The following is a 24,649-nucleotide window of genomic DNA, read 5'->3' on the forward strand; positions in this document are numbered from 1 at the left end:
TTGTCATAAACAGGCCAAGGAACTGGCATGGCCACAGGTCACACCCACCAGCTCTGGGCGAGGCCCTGCCTGCTGCCCCCCTGGCCGGCACCGGGGGTGTCCGTGCCCCGGATTCCGGCCGTCCGGACAGGTGTCTCACTGTTACAATTTGCAGGATTCTAGTAACATGATTTTGAGCATTTATTCATGTGCTACTTGCCATCTGTGTATCGTCTTTGGTGAGGCATCTGTTCAGGTCTCTTGCACACATTTGAGTTGATTTCTCATTTTTGAGTTTTATGAGTTCTTTGCATACCTTGGATGGCAGTCTTTTATCAGATAGTAGTGAGGTTCCTCGGGCTGGCCTGAGGGATTGGGCCAAAACCAGCTCTCCAACATCCCCCGAGGGGTCCCGAATTGTGAGAGGGCACAGGCCAGGCTGAGGGAGGGGTGCACCGTCGGGGCCAGGGAGGGCCGTGGCAGACTGGCCAGCCAGGGAAGGACTATGGAAGGGCTCCAGGGTGTGTTGGTCTGGATAAGCCAGACCCCAGCAGCAAGCTAACCTACCAGAGGATCTGCCCCCTGGTGGTCAGTGCATGTCATAGTGAGTGGTTGAGCGGCCTTAGCATATTATTAGCACACTAGAGGCCCGGTGCATCCGAGTCCTCCCCAGTGTGTGGCACTGCTCCACCCCACAGGCCAGAACGGACAGAGGCTGAGGGGGAGGAGCCGCTGCCACCGGATGGCGAGCCGGACACGGCCTGCGCCCTCCCAGGATGCTGGGCCTCCACATCCAGGAGCAAACTCCTTGGAGAAGTCCACGTCCACAGAGCGTGTCTGTGTGTCTGGTCCTCAGAGCACCTGACGAGCTGCCAAGGGAAGCTCACCCTGCCTGCCGCTGGCCTCCCGCCCGCCAGCCCGCCCTCACCGCCTTCCCCACCCCCACCCCCGCCCCATCCGGGCCCCTCACGCACTCTGTGTCGCAGGTGCCACGTGGAGCCACGAGGCGAAGGCCGGAACTGTGGGCTCTCACAGGTGGTGGAGGATGGCCCCAGCCGGGAGACGGAGCTGTTTCCTTTGCTTTTATTACAAGCATATAATATTAATTGGCAAAACACTGAATACAAGCTTCACTGTCATAAAATCAAAACATTTAAGCAATATTCCAAAAAAGATTTTAGACAAAACTAGCCACCAATAGTACAAAAGTTACACACCAACACAAAGCATAAAAATGTAAACTTTCAAATTAAACAAAAATATGCATCCGCATTGCCATCCCAAAACCCGGGGCAGCGTGTGGCCACCGTGCAGGCTCCGCCCGAACCCGCACCGAGGGAAAGCGTGGTTTTCTCACACCCAGCGAGCTGTGGGGACACTGCCCTCCGGGGACACCTGATGGGGGCTCGGCCCTCCCCGCCCGGCAGGCGCCGCGAAGTGCGGCCTGGACTCTCTCCGTCTGCCAAGGCAGACGCACCCTTAGGGCTGAGGGCACCGGTGACAGGTGGGTGCACCGGGTTCCTGAGGAGCGAGGCTGACGGCTGCCTGCACTAGCCTGACTGCCCGTGTGAAGAGCACAGCCAACACTGACAAACGTCATGGGAATCAGCTGGTTTGCTCCAAGAACACTCACCCCAATGACACTTCTGTCGGTGGCACAGCCGTGTGCGGAGGCACAGGATGGTGGTAAGGACTCCTAACTGGACAGCCGAGGGCGCAGGGCCTGGGACTACACCTCACACCTGGGCTGCCGTGTGTGTGTGTGTGTGTGTGTGTGTGTGTGTGTGTATGTGCGTGCGCGCACGTGCGTGTGCGCCTGGGCCAGGGCCTGGGCACACGGAGTTGGTGCGAGGCCCACACACATGCGGCCGCCTGCCTGCCGGGTCCCATCTGTAAGGCTGCTGACAGGCGACGGGCAGTCCCGAGAACAGCATCTTATCGTAACAACGAAAAGGAAAACCCAGCAGCTCGGCGTGCAGTCTGGACACCCCAGCCACTCGACGCCGGTACAGGGGAGCCTATTGCACAAAAGCAGAAAGCATAAACTCGCTCCTCACCGCACAACGGAAACGGCGACCCAACGCAAAGGAAGAAGCTTGCACGTCCCTTTCACTTATATGCCTGTAAACAAAGCGGCACGGACCAGATGGCTGATGGGAAAATAGGATAGAACGCTTAAAATAGAATAAATAATTTTATAAAGTTTTCTTTCCAACCCCCCACTCTTAAATTCCATATTATATATCTATCTGCATCTTCTGTTCTCGTGAAAACCGCACGGCGAGTCCCGAGGCTGGGGAGGGCGGGCGCCGAGCGCCGTCCCAGCTGCACAAGCAGGGGACCCCGCCGGGAGCCGCCGTCAGCACTCCCTCCGGAGAAAGCGACCGCCGCGGCCGCAGTCCGCCCAGCAGGCCCGGGCTGCTGCGAGGAAATCGTAGAAAAATAGGTTCTGCTGCTGCTGGGCCGGCCCGCCCCTGGGTGTCGGGCCCAGCTTAGCACCATAGCAAATGCAAGTTCAAGTGTTCGCACAGGAGCTCAGCCGCTGCGCCGGCCGCGTGGACTGCCGGCCCCGTCCGAGCCGGAACCACGTTTCTGAAGGTGGACACTCCCGCTGCTCACCCCCTTCACCCCAGGGAACCCCCACGCTCGGAGACCGCCCTGGGGTCCTGGGTTCAGCAGATGCGCCAGCGGCAATGTGCGTTTTGAGGTAGACAGGTCGTGGTTGCTCACACACATCCACTCGTCAGGCCTCGGAGAGCAACGAGGACCGTGTGGACGGACAGGCCGGGTCACGGCTGCAGCGCCTCAGCCACCCTGACAATGGGCTTCCAGGGCTTTCAAAGCCTTACGTTAAGATTGCCTGGACTGAGTTAATTTGGAGATTTTCCTCTGCGCTGATGGCTCATCAGTAGCTGCTTGTGTACATGGAACAGGAAGCAGCCGTGAGCCCACAGGTCTGGAGCCAATTGGAGAAAACTCTAGTCCCTAAAATGAGAGCTTCATGGAAAAGCCAGCACAGAGCAGGTGGGCGTCGGCACCACAGGCCTGAGGGGCAGGGCCGGGGGCCCTCGGAGTGACCATGAGCCCAGGACCACACGGACACGGGAACGGGCCTTTCTCCCCAATCTTGCCGTCCGCATCCCCAGGGGCTGGTCTAAAGGAACACGGTGGGCTGCCAGATGTTCTTTCTGATTCCACAGAAACGTGAGTGTTTGGGTGGAGAACGGGGGGGAGAGAGCGAGCGAGCCCAGGGCTGGGTGTGGGTCCCTGAGCGCCGTCCCCGTGCCAGCCTGGTGCTCGGGAGGACCACGGGGCCGGCAGGGGGATGAGGGGTCGGGGCCAGGCCGGTGCTGGCGGGCGCGCGGGCTCCCTCAGGTCACCACGGGGACACCAAGCCCCTCGGAACTGCACTGAGTGGCAACCTCCTTTGTTTTGCTCTCGATATCCTTCCAGATCCCCTGGGACCATGCAGCCATCACCCACCGCGAAAGCGCCTTCCGTGACTGCGAGGACCCACCCACACACGCGTGCTTTTGTCATGAACCCTAACTCAGCGGCTGAACAGAATGGCGGAGACTGGAGACCTGGGGGCGGGGAGGCCGGCGGCGAGCGGAGGGTGAGGGCGGCCGGGAGCGGTGAGGGCCGCCGCTGTCACCGTGCTGCTGGTAGTGTCTCGTCGAGTGCGAACTCTGGTACAAAAGTGGTAAATACTCTGCTCAGGAGTCCGTCCCGGGCCGCGGTCTGGCCGTGCTCCGCCCGGGCCTCTGCACGTCACAGCAGGTCCATCTTGGGTCTGTAGTGCAGCAGTAGGGGCGCCTTCTGCAAGACAGGCCGTGGCCGGACCCGGCTCAGCGGGGCAGAGCGGGCGTGGGGGGCGCGGGCGGAGGGTGCGGCTGCCTGTCTCTGAGCTCTGAGGGCCCCTCCCCAGAGGACAGGGCGCCGCCCACCTGCTCCCCCCTCACCAAGAGCCCAGGGAGGGTTGGGTGCCCGGAGCGGCACCCCCACGCCACCAGGAGGTGGCGGGAGGCTCCTGCGGCTGGACCTCATTTCTAATCGCAGCGAGGAGCAGCCTGCTCCCGGCCGCACACGAACAGGCTGGGTTGGACGGGCCCTGCACACTCTCTCCAGAACACGTGACCGTCTGCACACTCTCTCCAGAACACGTGACCGTCTGCACACTCTCTCCAGAACACGTGACCGTCTGCACACTCTCTCCAGAACACGTGACTGTCTGCACACTCTCTCTCGAACACGTGACCGTCTGCACACTCTCTCCAGAACACGTGACCGTCTGCACACTCTCTCCAGAACACGTGACCGTCTGCACACTCTCTCTCGAACACGTGACCGTCTGCACACTCTCTCCAGAACACGTGACCGTCTGCACACTCTCCAGAACACGTGACCGTCTGCACACTCTCTCTCGAACACGTGACCGTCTGCACACTCTCTCCAGAACACGTGACCGTCTGCACACTCTCTCCAGAACACGTGACCGTCTGCACACTCTCTCCAGAACACGTGACCGTCTGCACACTCTCCAGAACACGTGACCGTCTGCACACCGTCTGCACACTCTCCAGAACACGTGACCGTCTGCACACTCTCCCAGAACACGTGACCGTCTGCACACTCTCTCCAGAACACGTGACCGTCTGCACACTCTCTCCAGAACACGTGACCGTCTGCACACTCTCTCCAGAACACGTGACCGTCTGCACACTCTCTCAGAACACGTGACCGTCTGCACACTCTCTCCAGAACACGTGACCGTCTGCACACTCTCTCCAGAACACGTGCCGTCTGCACACTCTCTCCAGAACACGTGACCGTCTGCACACTCTCTCCAGAACACGTGACCGTCTGCACACTCTCTCCAGAACACGTGACCTCTGCACACTCTCTCCAGAACACGTGACCGTCTGCACACTCTCCAGAACACGTGACCGTCTGCACACTCTCTCCAGAAAACGTGACCGTCTGCACACTCTCTTCCAGAACACGTGACCGTCTGCACACTCTCTCCAGAAACACGTGACCGTCTGCAACACTCTCCAGAACACGTGACCGTCTGCACACTCTCTTCCAGAACACGTGACCGTCTGCACACTCTCTCCAGAACACGGACCGTCTGCACACTCTCTCCAGAACACGTGACCGTCTGCACACTCATCTCTCCAGAACACGTGACCGGCTGCAGCACTCTCTCCATAACACGTGACCGTCTGCACACTCTCTCCAGAACACGTGACCGTACTGTCACACTCATCCAGAACACGTGAACCGTCTGCACAATCTCTCCCAGAAACACGTGACCGTCTGCACACTCTCAGCCAGAAACACGTACCGTCTGCACACTCTCTCCAGAAACACATGTGACCGCTGCACACTCGTCAGAACAACTTTACCGTCTGCACACGCTCTCCAGAAACACTTGACCGTCTGCACACTCTCTCCAGAACACGTGACCGTCTGCACACTCTCTCCAGAACACGTGACCGTCTGCACACTCTCTCCAGAACACGTGACCGTCTCACACTGCTCAGAAACCACAGTTACCTCTGCACACTCTCTCAGAACACACGTGACCGTCTGCACACTCCTCCAGAACACGTGACCGTCTGCACACTCTCCAGACACGTGACCGTCTGCACACTCTCTCCGAACACGTGACCGTCTGCACACTCTCTCCAGAACACGTGACCGTCTGCACACTCTCTCCAGAACACGTGACCGTCTGCACACTCTCTCCAGGAACACGTGACCGTCTGCACACTCTCTCCAGAACACGTGACCGTCTGCACACTCTCTCCAGAACACGTGACCGTCTGCACACTCTCTCCAGAACACGTGACCGTCTGCACACTCTCTCCAGAACACGTGACCGTCTGCACACTCTCTCCAGAACACGTGACCGTCTGCACACTCTCTCCAGAACACGTGACCGTCTGCACACTCTCTCCAGAACACGTGACCGTCTGCACACTCTCTCCAGAACACGTGACCGTCTGCACACTCTCTCCAGAACACGTGACCGTCTGCACACTCTCCAGAACACGTGACCGTCTGCACACTCTCTCCAGAACACGTGACCGTCTGCACACTCTCTCCAGAACACGTGACCGTCTGCACACTCTCTCCAGAACACGTGACCGTCTGCACACTCTCTCCAGAACACGTGACCGTCTGCACACTCTCCAGAACACGTGACCGTCTGCTCGGGCGAGCCGGCAGCGCACAGGCAGCGCGGCGGCCGTGGCAGACCCCGAGTCCACACCCAGCACGAGGCTCACCTTGAACCTCCAGCGTGTGACGACCACGAACTTGAGCGTGTGGTCCTTGCCCAGGATCTCCTCGTTGCACAGGATGTCCAGCTGGCGGGAGAGATGCCGGTCAGGCCCGTGGGCGCAGGGGGCGCGGAGAAGCCTGGCCACACCCTGGCGGCCCCTCGCTGGGAGCGCCCGCCCGCCTCGCCCACCCCGGCCACCTTGTCCCGCCCGCCTCCTGGGAAAAGGGAATGGGCTCCCTGTCGTTACGTCCTTTTCCAAGAGAGGTTTTCAGAGCCTTTTAGGTTCACACAAAGCTGAGCAGATGGCCCAGACTCTCCCACATGCCCGTCGCCCCCCAGCAGCCCTGGAAGGGAGGTGCCCGTGCTGACCTGTGGGTTTGCACACAGGGCCCAGCCCGGTCTCACAGAACCTGGAACCCTCGGGCTCCGTCGGCTCAGCTCCCGCTGCCCCCCAGTGACCAGGCCGCCGGGGGGGGGGGGGTCCGGGGAGCAGCCTCCACACGGGCCTCCGTCATGGGCCAGTGTCTATGGCTCCCCGGCTCCATCGCTCACTTCCTGTTGGCAGGAGGACGCCGGGTCTGGGTGGAGCAGGGTGGCTACTCCACCTGGTGAGGGCACGTACCACGTTAAAACTGCTTGGACTGGCTGAGACCGGTGCGGCTCAGTGGATGGAGCATCGGCCTGCGGGTCCCGGGTTCGATTCCGGGCAAGGGCATGGACCTTGGTTGCGGGCATATCCCCAGTGGGGGGTGTGCAGGAGGCAGCTGATGGATGTTTCTCTCTCATCGATGTTTCTAACTCTAACCATTTCGTTCTCTTATAATCCTCTAGTTCTCTTATAATCCTTCTTACTTCTTGAGAATTGGTAGTGATGTCACTTTCATTTCCAATTTTAGTACTTTTTATTCTTCTTTTTCTTAGTCCATCCTAGCTGGAACTTTTTGAAGAACCGATTTTCTCGGTTGTTTTTCTACTCTCAACTTGCTTATCTGCCACAATCTCCATTCCTCCCCCTGCCTCTGGGTTTGGCTTGTTTTTCCTGGTTCCTGAAGCTGTGGGTCAGGCTGCTGAGCGGAGATCTCTATTGCTTTACACCTGGCTATTTACCGCTGTTGCCCATGTGTGTCGGAACGCTGTGTTCTCATTTTCAGTCATCTCAGAATTTTCTCATTTCTCTTGGCTCATTGATAAATTGTGTGTTGTTTAATTTCCACACGCTTGTGTGTTTTCCAGACTTCCCTGTGTTACTCATTCCCACCTCTGTTCCTTGTGATCAGAGGAGACAGTCTGCCTGCCCTTCTCTGGTAAGACTCCCTGGGTTTAGGGCACCTCCTGGCAATTCAGGACAATCTCCTCACCTCCATTCTTTTCTCTCCCTTCACATCCACATTCTAACACACATCCGAGGCCATGCTCCGTCACTCACGGTTCTGGGGTTAGGAGGTGGGCGCATCTATTGATGGGGTTGCCATTTACCTACTACAGGCAGCTTAGGTCCCCAAGCCCACCCCATGCCCTCCATCTCAACGTCCCCGAGTTTCAAGTGATTCCAGTATCAACTTCAAAATCACATCCAGATACCAGCAGCTGAACATCCCAGACCTGCCTCTGACTCACATGGACCAGGGGTGGTGAGCGCCCGGCGGGGCCACCTGGGCAATGCCCTCTCCGCCTCAGACTGGACCACGAGGTGAACAGGCACAGGGAGACAGGCCTGCCCACTGGGAGCTGGACAGGAAGCACAGGGTGACTGGTCTCGGCAAGCTCCCAGTCCAGCGGAGAAACGCCAGAACTGCAGGAGTCCCCACGGGGGTGAGCTCTGCCCGGAGCCCTCTCCCCTTTGCCGAAGGGCAGCTCACGCCGGGCGGAGGGGCTCCACCCTGAGACCCTGCCTGGAGCTCGGAAGTGACAGCCTCTCCTCATTCCTGTCCCAGCTGGTGCCGACACAGCAGCTCATCGACCCCGGGGGTCTCCATGGCTGTCACAGACCCAGTCCCCCAGAAAGCTCCCCTCCTCTGCCGCCCCTCCCGTCCTCCCCTCCCCTCCCCTCTCTTCCCCTTCTCTCCCCTCTCCTCCCCCTCCCTTCCCCTCCCCTCCCCTCTCTTGTCCTCTCCCCTCCCCTCCTCTCCCCTCCCCTCTCTTCCCCTCCCCTCCCCTCTCCTCCCCCTCCCTTCCCCTCCCCTCCCTTCCCCTCTCTTGTCCTCTCCTCCTCCCCTCCCCTCTTCCCCATTCTCTCCCCTCCCCTCCCCTCCTCCCCTCCTCTGCTCTCCCCTCCCCTCCCCTCCCTTGTCCTCTCCCCTCCCCTCCCCTGTCCTCTCCCTCCCTTCCCCCCTTCCCTTCCCCTCCCCTCCCCTTTCCCTTCCCCCCTTCCCCTCCTCTCCCCTCCCCTTCCGTTCTCTCCTCCCCTCCCCTCTCTTCCCCTTCTCTCCCCTCTCCCCCCTCCCTTCCCCTCCCCTCTCTTGTCCTCTCCTCTCCTTTCCCCTCTCCTCCCCTCCCCTCTCTTGTCCTCTCCCCTCCCCTCCCCTCCCTTCCTCTCACCTCCCCTTCCCTTCCCTCCCCTCCCCTCTCTTGTCCTCACCTCCCCTTCCCTTCCCTCCCCTCCCCTCTCTTGTCCTCTCCGCTCCTCTCCCCTCCCCTCCCCTTCCCACCCCTCCCCTCTCTTGTCCTCTCCGCTCCTCTCCCCTCCCCTCCCCTCCCCTCCCCCCCCCTCCCCTTCCCTCCCCTCCCCTCTCCTCGCCTGCAGCTCCTCTCTCAGCGGAAGACTGTGCAGCCACACTGGCCCTCTCCGCGGAGCGTGCCTTCCTAACATGGCGTTCCGATAGAACCGTCTTTTTGCATCTGGACAGGCTGTGGATGCACAGGATCATCAGGTACTGGTTTGCTCAGCCCTTCTTTTCTGAGCCGCCTCTCCTGTGCACCTCCTTGTACGCAGAGAACGACCACGCGCTCAATACTCTGCTCGTTGCCCAAGCTTGTCTCCCACGGCCTGCCCGCCACTGCAGGCCCAGCCAGCCTGCTCGCGCTCCACACGCACGCCGCGTCCCCGTCCCACCTGCAGCGTCTTCCGGACCGTTTCTGCGACACGTGCCTGAGAAGCCCCTCACTTACCCCTGGGCCATCGCAGAACCACCTGGAAGGCTGCACTCCCACAAGTCTCTTCAAGGTGACCTTCAAGGCATTGAAGGTTGTGTTTCATAAAATTCTTCTCGTCTCTAACTATCACCCAAGTCCAAAGCCACAGCCACATTTTTGGGGATTTGTTAAGCATCACCCCACTTTCAGTACCAAAATCTAGTTTGGTTTCCTATGGCAACTGGCGAATTAGACGGCTGAAGTTCACTCTCTCACCGACGTGCCGGCAGGCAGCTCCTCCCAGGTGTGTGTGGGGTTCTTCCTGCCACTGCAGCTCCTGGGCCGAGTCCCAGGCCCGCATCCTCCCCGTCCCCCGGGTCCTGAGCCTGAGTCCTCCCCCTCCCCCGGGTCCTGAGCCTGAGTCCTCCCCCTCCCTCGGGTCCTGAGCCTGAGTCCTCCCCCTCCCTCGGGTCCTGAGCCTGAGTCCTCCCCCTCCCTCGGGTCCTGAGCCTGAGTCCTCCCCCTCCCCCGGGCCCGCGTCCCCCCCCCTCCCCCGGGTCCCGGGCCCGTGTCTGCCTCCTTCCTCTGTCCTCACACCACCCGTGTGTCTCAGGTTTCCGCTGCTCCCTCTGGGGAGGACACTGTGATTGGCGTGAGGTCCACCAGATGCCCCAGGGCTACTTTACCTCAAGGCCCTTCGTTACACCAAAAAGATCCTTCCCCAAATGGCTCCATTCACAGGCTCTGGGTCAGGCTGTTGCACAGCTGGGTCAGGGCCACCACCGCCCAGTGCTCTCTACAACGCACCTCAGGTCTGTCCCGCCTCACCACCTGGCCCCTCTCCCCTGGCAGTCCTGTCAGAGAGCCCCTCGCGGGCCGCCCTGGCCCCCATTTCTGTCCCCAGCTTGGGGCTATTTTATTTTATTTTTTTAAATATATTTTATTGATTTTTTACGGAGAGGGAGAGAGAGAGAGAGCTAGAAACATCGATGAGAGAGAAACACCGACCAGCTGCCTCTTGCACACCCCCCACCAGGGATGTGCCTGCAACATACATGCCCCTGACCGGAATCGAACCTGGGTCCTTTCAGTCCGCAGACCGACACTCTACCTCGGAGCCAAACGGGTTTCGGCAGCTTGGGGCTATTTAAAACCACAGCTCAGATCGGCACCCTGTGCTCAAGGCCCTCAAAGCCCTCTGCTCGCGCCGCTTCACGCAGAGTGGGCTCCTGGGGACAAGGTGCATCCTGGCATCAGTGCTGCCCCGCAGAGGCCCTGGGCCCGCAGCTGTGTGCTCCAGCCCACCACCACGGAGCCCACAAGCCACCAGGCTGTGTTTTCCTCTCGGCATTTATGGCAACTGGACAGTGTTTTACCTACCTGCCTTCCCACCCAGTCATCCCGCCCACCGCCGTCCATCCGTCCACCGTCCGTCCGTCCGTCTGTCTGTCGGTGAACTTAACCCTGCGGCACATTTTAACAAGCTCGCTCATCACCCCCTCCCATTCGCGTCTGTGGGCCATCCTGCCTCACTGCTTCCTGGTATGCGCTGGGCAAAACACACAGCTTTTCTTTTCTAATTTAACTCTCCAAAGAAGGTTGTGAGAAAAACACCAAAACCCAAAGCTGGAAGCACCCCTGTGAGGCCAGAAAGGCCGTGTGGCGCCCGCTGCGGGGCCGGTACCTCGTTGAAGGACGAGAGGTTGAGCTTCTTGGCGATGAACTTCTTCAGGTGCAGCACGGTGGCCTGGGCGGAGCAGCGGATCCACTTGCGCTTCAGGCCGCGCAGCTTGCTGCTGTTGCACTCGAGGCAGATGCTCACCTTCGGGAGAGAAGCAGCGCTGGGCGGCTGGCCCTGTGACCCCCATGGCCAGGCCGACTCTCGAAACCAGAAACCAAACAGACCCCCTCACCACAGGAAAGGAATTTTAAAAATCATTTCACACACATTGTCTGAAAACCCACGACTGTTTGCCACGTTGTGAGAGCGGCTCTGACGCTCCAGTCTGTCTGACTCGGACTCCAGGGGATCCGAGAACTCTGCTCCCTGCGGGCTCTGGTCTCCCTTCCTCTGAAATCAGGCCGAGGCGGGAGCCGTCTGGGCGCTCCTGTGCGGACACACACGTGCCCTCTGCCCACAGGCTGTGCCGGGCACCTGCTGCGAGGCCCTCGCAGGACAGGCCCCTGCTCTGCAGGATGTGCCCAGGGGGAGCGGGGGCCGGAACAGCCTGCGGTTCACGAGGCCCCTCCCCACCCTCAGCAGGATGGGGCTGTCCTGTGTGGGTGAGAGGAACCGGGGTGCCACCCTGAGGGGGAGGGGCCTGGGCCTGGGAACCACCAGGCTCGAGGTGGACAGGACACGGGATTCTCAGGCTTTTCTGCAGAACCTGTGCGCCCACTTTCCCGTTCCAGTCTAATGCTGCAGTAAGTAGCGTGAGCAGATGCCTCTTCGTCACATTTTAAATCACCTTTACACCGTGAGGTTTCACGTTCTCATGAATTGTTTGCGGGAAACGCAGTGACACCCAGAGCCGGGCTGAGGCGGCACGGGTGTGGAGGGTGAACTTTGCCCTTTTCATAGCTGAAGTGTTTTAAGTGAGCCTACGCTACTTTGACAATTAAAAAGGAAGTAAAAACACAGTGCAGAAGCGGCAGGAAAAGCTAAGAAAGGGAATGAACGTTTTGTGTTTCTGCTTTCTTTCCCTGAGGCCTTTCTGTTTAAACGGAGCGAGCCCACCGGAGGGCTCAGAGGCGCAGGCGCGGGCCAGGCACCCACCTGCTCGTCGCTGCGGTGGTAGTCGCTGTCCTCCTCCTGCTTCTCCTCCGCAGCCTCCGTGCGGGAGCTCTCGTCCGCTTTGGCTTCGCCTTTCAGCAGAAAGAGAAGGTCCCGTTTGTTAGGCCCAATGCTGAGCCGTCCGCTCCTCATACACTTGAAATGCCAGGAAAACCAGTGGGAGGCCCGTCTGGGATGCTCCGTGGTGAGCATCGACCTCTGAACAAGGTCACGGCTCCTTTCCCAGCAGGACACTCCAGACCACATGTGTCAAACACAAGGCCCGCGGGCCAAATCCGTCCCGCCAGGCCTTGCAATGTGGCCCGCACTGCGCTGTCATCCCTGCACTCCGCTGCGTTTCCATCACAATGACAGTTTATGACTATTCAGTAAACCATTCGGCCCGCGATTTAGGCTGGATTTTAGATTTTGGCCCCTTCTCTGATTGAGTTTGACACCCCTACTCCAGACTGTGGGCTTGATCCCCAGGTGGGGCGTCAGCAGAAGCCAATCAGTAAGTCTCTCATCACATGTTTCTGTCCCTCGCTCCCTCTCCCTTCCTCTCTGAAATCAATAAAAATATATTTACAAAAAGTTAACTTATTTTTTAAAAAAGTGTAGTAAGAGCTTGCACACAAGCACCCGCCCGGGGGGGCCATGTGTGCTGTGTGTGCTCCTGTCAGGACCCCGGGGGCTCCGATGGGTCTGCAGCAGTGGGAGGGGCAGGGAAGCACAGCAGCGCGGCCTCCCAGTGGCATGGCTCAAAGCCACTTACCTAACCCGGTAACTGCCACGCGCCAACACGGAAACCACCCACCTGCCACGGTATTTTGAATTTAATTGCATCTATCGATGCTTATGGCGTACAAAGGGCTAAAATAGGTTTTTACTGATTTCAGCAAGAGGAAGGGAGAGGGAGAGAGAGAGACATCAATGATGGCAGAGAATCATGCAACCGGGCATGTGCCCTGGCCAGGAGCTGAAGGGTGACCTGGTTCACACTGAGCCACACTGGCCGGACTCAGCACCACTTTGAAAGGAAGACCATGGTTGCACGCAGGGACAGACTCCGGTCCCAGCATGTTCCCGTGGTGCCAGCAGCCGGCGGTGGGGCCAGCAGCTGCCCTCCTCCCTGATGGCCCCCAAAGCACAGGAGGCCTGTTCCCACGATGGTGTGGCCCCCGGGGAAACGCCAGGACATCGGAGATTGCTCTGATCTGTTATCGACGCACAGACCTACAACACATCAACTTTACCCGGAATCCACATCCACTCTGCCTCCTACACACGCTCCCGAAGCCACTGGCCACCCCCGCAGCGCCCTCTGCCCCCAACCCCAAGGGACAACCATGTCACCGACTTTCACAAAGATTATTACAAACTTCCTGGGGCGGGGTAGGCAGGCGGGGCCAGGGGGCCAGGGGCCACGATGAGGTCAGGGTATTGGGGACAGGGGATGGGGACGGGGATGGGAATGGGGACGGGGACAGGATGAGGACAGGGATGGGGACAGGGTATAGGGGACAGGGATGGGGACAGGGTATAGGGGACAGGGATGGGGACAGGGTATAGAGGACAGGGATGGGGACAGGGTATAGGGGACAGGGATGGGGACAGGGTATAGAGGACAGGGATGGGGACAGGGTATAGGGGACAGGGATGGGGACAGGGTATAGAGGACAGGGATGGGGACAGGGTATAGGGGACAGGGATGGGGACAGGGTATAGGGGACAGGGATGGGGACAGGGTATAGGGGACAGGGATGGGGACAGGGTATAGAGGACAGGGATGGGGACAGGGACCGGGGATGGGGACAGGGACCGGGGATGGGGACAGGGACGAGATGAGAACAGCGTAGAGGGGCAGGGACCGGGATGGGGACAGGGACCGGGGATGGGGACGGGGACGGGACAGGATGAGAACAGGGTATAGGGGACAGGGATGGGGACAGGGTATAGGGGACAGGGATGGGGACAGGGTATAGGGGACAGGGATGGGGACAGGGTATAGGGGACAGGGATGGGGACAGGGTATAGGGGACAGGGATGGGGACAGGGTATAGAAGACAGGGATGGGGACAGGGTATAGGGGACAGGGATGGGGACAGGGTATAGGGGACAGGGATGGGGACAGGGTATAGAGGACAGGGATGGGGACAGGGACCGGGGATGGGGACAGGGACCGGGGATGGGGACAGGGACGAGATGAGAACAGCGTAGAGGGGCAGGGACCGGGATGGGGACAGGGACCGGGGATGGGGACGGGACAGGATGAGAACAGGGTATAGGGGACAGGGATGGGGACAGGGTATAGGGAACAGGGATGGGGACAGGGACGGGGACGGGGGCAGGGGATGGGGACAGGGACCGGGATGGGGACAGGGTATAGGGGACAGGGATGGGGACAGGGTATAGAGGACAGGGATGGGGACAGGGTATAGGGGACAGGGATGGGGACAGGGTATAGGGGACAGGGATGGGGACAGGGTATAGGGGACAGGGATGGGGACAGGGTATAGAGGACAGGGATGGGGACAGGGACCGGGGATGGGGACAGGGACCGGGGATGGGGACGGGGACGGGACAGGATGAGAACAGGGTATAGGGGACAGGGATGGGGACAGGGTATAGGGGACAGGGATGGGGACAGGGACGGGGACGGGGGCAGGGATGGGGACAGGGACCGGGATGGGGACAGGGTATAGGGGACAGGGATGGGGACAGGGACCAGCATGGGGACAGGGGACGGGGTCGGGGGGCAGGGAATGGAAACAGGGGATGGGGATGGGGACGGGGACGGGACAGGATGAGAACAGGGTATAGGGGACAGGGATGGGGACAGGGACCGGGGATGGGGACGAGGACAGGATGAGGACAGGGTATAGGGGACAGGCCCCAGGATGGGGACGGGACAGGGTCAGGGGGCAGGGGATGGGGACAGGAGCTCTCGGGAAGGGCCTGACAGTGATCTGTCGCTCACCGTTCCGATGGGGGTCCGAGTGCTGCTTCGCAGAGCCAGTCTCGCCCTTGATGTCCCCAGGCACCTCCAAGCCCAGCTTGTGGTAGAACTCCCGCTGCTTCCTCATCTCCGCTGTGAGAGACCAGGCACAGCTTTAACCTCTTCAGGCCGTGCACCCTGAGCGCGCGGCCACACACAGCACACGAGAACGCAGACGGTAAAAGCTGGGAGCTGCCTGGACGGGAGTCACACCCAAGGCCCCGCAGGATGGACAGGGTCCCGGTGTGACTGGTCTTGCCCACGTCTAAGCCTTCTCTGCGACTCTGCCGGTTCCAGGACTAACACTGCTCCCATCTACATGCCCCACGGAGTTTGTCCCACACGGATGCACGTGGGACCAGGAGGACTTGAACATCCAAGTTACATACTAGAGCCAGGCATGCTCTCCACAGACCTAAGGCAGCAGCTGAATCTTCAACCATCACCCTCTCCTGAACCTGGGCACCGAGAAGATCAGCCTCACCGTGTGGACGGAGCGCACCCACCACGCCCCGGACAGGGCGAGGACAGTCTCAGCCTGGAGCACTGTGCAGAACTTTTTTCTAATATATGTACTTAAACATATATATATGTTTACTGATGTCAGAGAAAAAGGGAGAGGGAGAGATAGAAACATCAACGATGAGAGAGAATTGTGGATCGACTGCCTCCTGCACACACCACTGGGGATCCAGCCCACAACCCAGGCCTGTGCCCTTGGCTGGATTCGAACCTGGGACACTTCAGTCTGCAGGCTGAGGCTCTATCCATTAAGCCAAACTGGCCAGAGCTATGCAAAACTTTTCAAAGAATGGCCACTCCCACTACAGGATGGGTGTACACAGAGCATTTCTTTTAATTCTCATGAAATGTGACTGTAAGTACAGTTACACTGGCACCCCTGTGCCCACAGCGCTGGCTGCAGGCGCCCACCCAGGACTGAGGGCGCAGACGAGGGACAGACAGCGATGGGACCAGCGGGAGGGGCCAGTGAGTTCGAAGCAGGGACAGAGTGGCTCTGCCAGAAGTGGGCCTCGGGCTCAGCCCCGCCGCCCACTGGGAGCAGCACCGACACCCACCTTCCTGCAGGCCCGGCACCAGCTTGTACACGATGTCCTGCATGGTCCTGTCATGCCTGCAGGAGGAGCAGCACAGATTAGCGGCAGGGTCCTCGCCCCTCACTCCTCTGTGAGGCCCTTTGGCCGAGTTCCCACTGGGCGGGGCCCCCCGAGGCCCGAGTTCCCTCTGGGTGCCCCCCTCCCCCGAGGCCCGAGTTCCCTCAGGGCGGGGGCCCCTCGAGGCCCGAGTTCCCTCTGGGTGCCCTCCCCGCCCCCCAGGCCCGAGTTCCCTCTGGGTACCCTCCCCCAGAGGCCCGAGTTCCCTCTGGGTGACCCCCCCCCCGAGGCCCGAGTTCCCTCTGGGTGCCCCCCCACGAGGCCCGAGTTCCCTCTGGGCGGGCCCCCCCCAAGTTCCCTCTGGGTGCCCCCCACCCCCCGAGGCCCGAGTTCCCTCTGGGTGGGCCCCCCCCACCCCCCGAGGCCCGAGTTCCCTCTGGGTGAGGCCCCTGTGGCCCGAGTTCCCTCTGGGCGGGGTCCCCCCCAAGTTCCCTCTGGGTGCCCCCCACCCCCCGAGGCCCGAGTTCCCTCTGGGTGGGCCCCCCCCCCCCGAGGCCCGAGTTCCCTCTGGGTGCCCCCCCACGAGGCCCGAGTTCCCTCTGGGCAGGCCCCCCCCAAGTTCCCTGTGGGTGCCCCCTCCCCCCGAGGCCTGAGTTCCCTGTGGGTGGGGCCCCGAGGCCCGAGTTCCCTCTGGGTGCCCCCCCCCCCAGGCCCGAGTTCCCTGTGGGTGCCCCCCCCCCCCCCCCCCCGCCGAGGCCCGAGTTCCCTGTGGGTGGGGCCCCGAGGCCCGAGTTCCCTCTGGGTGCCCCCCCACGAGGCCCGAGTTCCCTCTGGGCGGGCCCGTGGCCCGAGTGAATGCCGCTGGACTCGTGTCCCGGGCGGCGGCCAGGCCCGGACCGGGCGCCCCAGGCTCACCCGATGTACTGCAGCGGGTGGCTCTGGTGGATGACGATTCTGCAGGTGGGACAGGTGTTGTTCTCCTCCAGGTACTTGACCAGGCAGCTCCGGCAGACTGCGGGCAGAGGCAGAGTCACCGTCGGCCCAGGCCGCCCTCCCCCGGCGCTGCTGCCTCGCGAGGAGGCGGGGAGCAGAGGCTGGAGGCGGGAAGGCGGGAGGCCGGGCTCCCCTTGGGCTGGTGTCCAGCGCTGTGCCGGCTGAAAGCTCACAGGACTTTGTGCATCAGAAATTCAGTTATTCCCCCACTATCTAAAAGTACAACTCCCTTGCCGGGACCGGTTTGGCTCAGTGGATAGCGCGTCGGCCTGCGGACTGAAAGGTCCCGGGTTCGATTCCAGGCAAGGGCATGTACCTTGGTTGCGGTCACATCCCCAGTAGGGGGTGTGCAAGAGGCAGCTGATCGATGATTCTCTCTCATCGATGTTTCTAACTCTCTATCCCTCTCTCTTCCTCTCTGTGAAAAATCAATAAAATATATTTAATAAATAAATAAATAAATAAATAAAAGTACAACTCCCTTTAACTAAAAAAGCACTAAAACTGGAAAATACTTTACTTCCTAAAGTGAAAAACAGGATCAAAGAGTCACAGAGCCCTGGCCGGGTGGCTCAGTGAGCATGTCATCTGTGCACCGAGAGGCTGCGGGTTTGATTCTCGGCCCAGGGCACGTCCTGGTCAGGGAGCATATGGGAGGCGACCAATCGATGTTTCTCTCTTCCCCCTCCTCACTCTAAAATCAGCGTGAAAAGCTAGAAGGGAGGTGCAGGTTTGACAGGGCCTGTCTGCCTTGGCCTCCACAACGGCATCACCAGAGAGCGGGCTGGCTGCTCGCCAGGCAGGCCACGTCCGCACAGGCCACGCGCCTTCCCCGTCTGACCACGTACGGCGCCCACGATCCCGTGTGAAACGTGTAAAACAGCGAGCTTCCCGCCCATCAGGAGTGAACTCCACGTCACGCTGTCTGCTCTACGCAAATCACACCTCCTCCTGGACTGAGCTTTTGGAAATGGTGTCGCTATGGAAGCACTCACAGTATTTTTAACTTGAAATCACTTTTCTGACTTATCCTCACGATCGTTTTTATTCCTGCTTCTATGTCCTGCCTCGTACTTGAGCTAAAACTTTTGGTTTAAAAAAAAAATAGCCCAAGTATCGAAGAACAGACGACTAGAAACCGTCAGAGGCCACATTCTAGACGTTTTCACACCCACACGTGCACTCGGTCAGACAGTGCACCGGCACACGGCTGTCAGACCACATTCTAGAACATTCTCACATACACGTGTGCAGACACTCGGTCACGGTGGTCGCGTCGATGAGGTACCCGCTGCACAGGCGGCAGGTGATGTGGGCGTTTATGTCCCAGAGTTTAATCTTTCTGGTCAACATCTTTGGCTTCTGCAAGAGAAAAACGCACATGAATTAATATCTGAGACATTGCAGTGCATTTCACCCGAGATCCAGGCTCCGGGAAAGGAAGTCAGAGCGTCCCTCCAGGAGCCAGAGGGCGTGCGGAGGGGGAGGCTGCCCCACACCCGGCCAGGGCCAGGCCCCTTCCCAGCTAACCCCACCGATGGGCCACAAGGGGAGGGGGCCCAGGGCGGAGGAGCCCACAGACACCACCGGCTGAGTGCCAGGCGCCCCGGGGACCAGGATGGCGTGTGCCTCCGAACCGCACGGGGACGGTACCCGGAACCAGACTCCGGCTGAGAGCAGGGAGGGAGGCCGCTGTCCACACCACCAGGTGACGGAGGCGGGGATGGGGGCCGCCAGGGCCGCTGCCGGCGGGAGAGAGGCCCGTGTCCACTGGCCGCCGCATCTGCTGCAGGACCGCCTGCCCTGCCGCCCGCCGCCGCCAGGGGGCAGCGGTGCCCTGAGCAGCCCGCGCACCGCGCACCCGGCAGGAGGGTCTGCCTGGCCTGGGCCGTGCCCGCTCCGTGGCGGAGGCAGAAAGCCTGTGGGAGCAGCCCTGCCCCTGGGCGCCCCTGACGTCATCCCCGTGAGCGCCGCCCGTGACGTCATCCCTGTGAGCTCCGCCCGTGACGTCATCCCCGTGAGCACCGCCCCTGACGTCATCCCCCTGAGCGCGCAAGGCGTTACCTCCTCAGGGCGCCGGGTCCGCTCTCCGCATGGGCGCTCAGGCCTCGGCCGAGCCGCTGGGGCGCCCGGGCCTCCGCGCTGCGCTCTCGGCGTCTTCTCCCCCGCGCCTGCCCGTCGCGCTCCGCTCCGCTCCCATCTTCTGCAGAAACGGGGGCTCAGTCCCTCCGGGGGCTCGGCCCCTCCGGGGGCTCGGTCCCTCCGGGGGTTCGGTCCCTCCGGGGGCTCGGTCCCTCCGGGGGCTCGGTCCCTCCGGGGGCTCAGTGTCCCTCCGGGGGTTCGGTCCCTCCGGGGGTTCGGTCCCTCCGGGGACTCGGTCCCTCCGGGGGTTCGGTCCCTCCGGGGGTTCGGTCCCTCCGGGGGCTCGGTCCCTCCGGGGGTTCAGTGTCCCTCCGGGGGTTCGGTCCCTCCGGGGGCTCAGTGTCCCTCCGGGGGTTCGGTCCCTCCAGGGGCTCGGTCCCTCCGGGGGTTCGGTCCCTCCAGGGGCTCGGTCCCTCCGGGGGCTCGGTCCCTCCGGGGGCTCTGGTCCCTCCGGGGGTTTGGTCCCTCTGGGGCTCGGTCCCTCCGGGGGCTCGGTCCCTCCGGGGGCTCGGTCCCTCCGGGGGCTCAGTCCCTCTGGGGCTCAGTCCCTCCGGGGGCTCAGTCCCTCTGGGGCTCAGTCCCTCCGGGGGCTCAGTCCCTCTGGGGCTCAGTCCCTCCGGGGGTTCGGTCCCTCCGGGGGCTCAGTCCCTCTGGGGCTCGGTCCCTCCGGGGGCTCGGTCCCTCCGGGGGCTCGGCCCCTCTGGGGGTTCAGTGTCCCTCCGGGGGTTCAGTCCCTCTGGGGGTTCAGTCCCTCCGGGGGCTCGGTCCCTCCGGGGGCTCAGTCCCTCCGGGGGCTCAGTCCCTCCGGGGGCTCGGTCCCTCCGGGGCTCGGTCCCTCCGGGGGTTCGGTCCCTCCGGGGGTTCGGTCCCTCCGGGGGTTCGGTCCCTCCGGGGGTTCGGTCCCTCCGGGGGTTCGGTCCCTCTGGGGGTTCAGCCCCGCACGGGGGCTCAGTCCCTCCGGGGGCTCGGTCCCTCCGGGGGTTCGGTCCCTCCGGGGCTCGGTCCCTCCGGGGGTTCGGTCCCTCCGGGGGTTCGGTCCCTCCGGGGCTCTGGTCCCTCCGGGGGCTCGGTCCCTCCGGGGCTCAGTCCCTCCGGGGGCTCAGTCCCTCCGGGGGCTCAGTCCCTCCGGGGCTCAGTCCCTCCGGGGGCTCAGTCCCTCCGGGGATTCGGTCCCTCCGGGGGCTCGGTCCCTCTGGGGGCTCGGTCCCTCCGGGGGCTCGGTCCCTCCGGGGCTCTGGTCCCTCCGGGGGTTTGGTCCCTCCGGGGGCTCGGTCCCTCCGGGGGTTTGGTCCCTCCGGGGGTTCAGTCCCTCCGGGGGCTCAGTCCCTCTGGGGGGTTCAGTCCCTCCGGGGGCTCAGTCCCTCTGGGGGTTCAGCCCCGCACAGGGATGGCACTGCTGCCCTGGTCCCTGCTGGATGGGGAGTCCCGGGGCCACAGCGCACGGAGCCGGCCGCACAGCAAGGAGCCGGGAGACGCAGGTTCCTGCACCCGCGGGCCCCCCCAGTGTGCTTCCCGAGCTCCCACAGGCCCCGCCCGAGGGAGGGGGTGCACCCAGCCCCGGCGATCCCCGAGGGAACCAGCACTGCTCTCACCTGGACCGGTGGCCGGGACCCTCTGCTACATGCTGGGCCTGCGGAGACAGACAGCAGTGTCACCAGTGCGGCCGGCGGGGCCCCCCACTGCGGCCCCCACTCTGACCCCCACCGCGATCTTCACACCGCGACCCCCACGCAGCCCCCACACCGCGACCCCCACCGCGATCTTCACACTGTGACCTTCACACCGTGACCCCCATTACCGTGACCCCCACGCAGCCCCCACACCGCGACCCCCACCGCGATCTTCACACTGTGACCTTCACACCGTGACCCCCACCGCGATCTTCACACCGTGACCCCCACCGCGATCTTCACACTGTGACCTTCACACTGTGACCCCCACGCAGCCCCACCTCGACCCCCACCGCGATCTTCACACTGTGATCTTCACACCGTGACCCCCACCGCGATCTTCACACTGTGACCTTCACACTGTGACCCCCACGCAGCCGCCACACCGCGACCCCCACTCTGAACCCCAACGCGATCTTCACACTGTGACCTTCACACCGCAACCCCCACCGCAACCCCCACTCTGACCCCCACCGCGATCTTCACACTGTGACCTTCACACCGTGACCCCCATTACCGTGACCCCCACTGCGGCCCCCACACCGTGGCCCCCACACCGTGGCCCCCACACCGTGGCAATGGCCCGGTCAGTGAACGTGTGGAACCAAAGGAAAGCCAGAATTAATGACAGTGACGGGCCAGGGTGGACAGAGGGACACAGGCCAGTCTTTGCCGTGGTGTCCCTGAGGCAGGTGTGTGTGGGGGGCGCACCTCGGGGCAGTGGGGGTCCGGGGACAGCGGGGCGGGGCCCCAGGAGGCAGGATGAGGGCTGTGAAGCTCGGAGAAGCATTTGGGGCCCTGGTGGCGGGCTGGCCCCGGAGGGACGGGCTGCAGCTGTTCTTTAACTTCCGTGTGGTGAGCTCGCGCAGGCTCCAGTCTGGCTCGGGGCACAGGGGGACGAGGATGTGGGCTCTGTAGGGGTGGACGAGACACCCCAGCACTCGGTGTGTTCGGACCAGGGAGAGGCCAGTGAGGCTCAGGGGCCCAGAGCCGTGCCGGACAGGAGCCGGGCGGGCGGTGAGGGCCGGCCACGGCTGAGGAAAGCCTCTGGGAGGCCCAGGTACAGGGGACAGCCGGAACGCCGTGCGAATGCTGGGTTTACCACCAGGACAGCACAGCCGTGGAACCCCCGGCCAGACCAGCTCGAGTTCACATTACACCCATTTACATCATCCGACTCCCAGCTTTCCCATAATTGCATTTGTTATTAACTACTCTTTGGAGCTCAATTAAGTTTCAAAAAAAAGGGCAGAGGGAGGGAGACGCAGGCCTGGGGGCCCTCACGAGGCTGCGCCGGCCACACCCCCTGCCCAGCACGGGTGGCGTGGCTGTGGCTCCTGAACCCGTCCCGGTGCGGGCCTGGGCCGCGCCCTCATGCGGAAGAGGCGGGAGGGTAGCCGCAGCGGGCGGGGAGGGTGCCGTGAGGCTTCACTGAACACGGGACACGGGACACGGCACAGGTGAGCAGCAGTGCGGCCACGTCTGGGCCGGCGAAGCTGACCTCTGTATAAAGGAGTGGGGGCCGTAAACAGAAAGCCCAGGAGTCCCACCACGACTCGGAAGCCAGTGTGTGTCTCCAGGACGGCTCTCGGACCCCAGCTCAAACAACGCCCGTGAGGCAGTGTCCCCGCCTCGCACACGGGCCAGGCGGGTGGGAACCGCAGACCGAGCCCCGTGGACGGAGCCGAGGCCGTGCCGTCGGGAGAGCAGGCCAGGGGACTCTAGAACAGCAGTGAGTGCAGGGAACACACATAACTGTGACCAAAAGGGGGAAATGGTAAGATCTCCCAAGGCACCCCAAAAAATCACTCTGAAATTCACTACTCACTCCCAGTTCCTGTTCATCCTCACCGGAGGGTCTCTCCCCGGTATTCAGAGAGAGTGGAAGGGAGAGGAAACATCGATGTGAGCGAGATACACTGATTGGCTGCCTCCTGCAGGCACCCTGGCTGGGCCTGGTGAGCGACCCTGAATGGAACTGGGTGCGCTGGCCGGCGCCCTAACCACTGAACCACTGGCCAGGGCTCCATTCTGAGTTTTTAAAAAACTTAGAGAATTAGTCGCCGGGACCGGTTTGGCTCAGTGGATAGAGCGTCGGCCTGCGGACTGAAAGGTCCCGGGTTCGATTCCGGTCAAGGGCATGTACATTGGTTGCGGGCACATCCCCGGTAGGGGGTGTGCAAGAGGCAACTGGTCGATGTTTCGCTCTCATCGACGTTTCTAGCTCTCTATCTCTCTCTCCCTTCCTCTCTGTAAAAAATCAATAAAATATTAAAACAAAAAACAAAAAAAAAACTTAGAGAATTAAGAATAGCTCTGGCCGGTGTTCCTCAGTGGTTAGAGCACTTGCCCATGGACTGAAGAGTCACAGCTCCATTCAGTTGAGGGCACACACTTTGGTCACAGGCTTGATTCCTGGCTGGGTTGGGGCACATGCAAGAAGCAACCAATCAGTGTGTCTCTCTCACATGAACGTTTCTCTCTCTGTCTCTGCCTCCCTTCCATGCTCTCTAAAAACCAATGGGAAATAGCCTCAGGTGGCCTGGCTGGTGTGACTCCGTGGTTGGGCACTGATCTATGAACCAGCAGGTCACGGTTCAAATCCCGGCCAGGGCACGTGCCTGGGTTGTGTGCTTGAGCCCCCAGTAGGGGGCATGCAGGAGTCAACTGATGAATGGTTCTCTTTCATCATTGATGTTTCTCTCTCTCTCTCCCTCTTCCTTCCTCTCTGAAATCAACAGAAATACATTAAAAAAGAAAACAGCAGCCGAGTGTGATGGCCGGACCTGGCAGGCCTTTGAGCAGAGCTCTCTGGCCGGTGAGGGGCCGTCAGAGGGTTGAGCCTGCTGGCTGGGCAGAAAGCAGAGCCGTGTCAGCTGCCACAGCCCTGGGAGCTGAGGGAGAGGGACAGGGCCCTAGACCGGGGCACCTCCGGGCTGACCTCTGTGACGGAGCCGCTGTGCTGCCCCAGAGCTGGGGCGAGTGGGCAGGGCCCTAAACCAGCAGGTGCGTGGCGATCCGTTCTGCAGCCACAGGAAACAGGGCAGCGGGATCCAGAAACGGGCCGCTGCTCGCAAAGAGCGTTTCCCAGGCCCGGAACGCAGCGGCCACCAGCTCTGCCAAGCCCCACCTGGCGAGGACCTCGGCCAGGAGACAGACGGGGTAACCCCGGACGCCCTCACGGGGGCCTGGGGCAGTTGGGCGTAGATTCATGGCGGGTCCCAGGTCGGGATCGGTGAGCACACGAGGAACCAGACCACCGGTCCCGGAAGCCGGGGACCTGCTTTGGACAGCCGGGCCGGGAAAGGAGCTGCCTCCCGCCGGCCCAGCCTGGGAGGAAAGCAGCCACTCTCTGACGCGGGATCGTGTTCCTGTGAACGACCCAGCACCTCCGCCCCTCGGCGGGCACAATGTCGGCTACAGGCATCGGAGCCGGCGGCGGCCCCGGAGGGCCCTGGGAAAGGGGCACTGGACAGAGGCCCGGCTCCGGCTCCTGGGCAGGACTCCAGGGCTGTCCTGACGCCTGTGCTCCCGCTGGCTCCTCCCCCCAAGGCCCTGGACGCCGGGGCCTGACAGGTGTGGCCGGCAGGACGCGGACAGCAGTGGGCACGGCCTCTC

General features: G+C 62.0%; 1 protein-coding gene across 3 annotated transcripts in view; it reads right to left on the bottom strand.

Annotated features, from left to right (window-relative positions):
• Positions 1 to 1,048: 1,048 nt before the first annotated feature.
• PCGF3 (polycomb group ring finger 3) overlaps positions 1,049 to 24,649 on the bottom strand; it is a 29,066-nt gene continuing 5,465 nt past the window's right edge. The window contains exons 2-11 of one of the 3 annotated variants that reach the window (XM_045573972.1): positions 20,954 to 20,991; positions 19,284 to 19,419; positions 18,464 to 18,581; positions 17,142 to 17,238; positions 16,191 to 16,246; positions 15,094 to 15,204; positions 12,117 to 12,205; positions 11,025 to 11,162; positions 6,273 to 6,353; positions 1,049 to 3,798 (exon numbers count right to left, since the gene is read on the bottom strand). In XM_045573972.1, the coding sequence (XP_045429928.1) occupies positions 3,751 to 3,798; positions 6,273 to 6,353; positions 11,025 to 11,162; positions 12,117 to 12,205; positions 15,094 to 15,204; positions 16,191 to 16,246; positions 17,142 to 17,238; positions 18,464 to 18,572 (729 nt within the window). In that variant the 5' untranslated portion in view covers positions 18,573 to 18,581; positions 19,284 to 19,419; positions 20,954 to 20,991 and the 3' untranslated portion in view covers positions 1,049 to 3,750. Of the gene's footprint in view, positions 3,799 to 6,272; positions 6,354 to 11,024; positions 11,163 to 12,116; positions 12,206 to 15,088; positions 15,205 to 16,190; positions 16,247 to 17,141; positions 17,239 to 18,463; positions 18,582 to 19,283; positions 19,423 to 20,953; positions 20,992 to 24,649 lie in introns of those variants that run through there. The other 2 variants (XM_045573971.1, XM_045573970.1) reach the window with 2 other exon arrangements.

Source organism: Pipistrellus kuhlii, unplaced genomic scaffold (assembly GCF_014108245.1).
Source record: "Pipistrellus kuhlii isolate mPipKuh1 unplaced genomic scaffold, mPipKuh1.p scaffold_m20_p_58, whole genome shotgun sequence".
NCBI lineage: Eukaryota > Metazoa > Chordata > Mammalia > Chiroptera > Vespertilionidae > Pipistrellus > Pipistrellus kuhlii.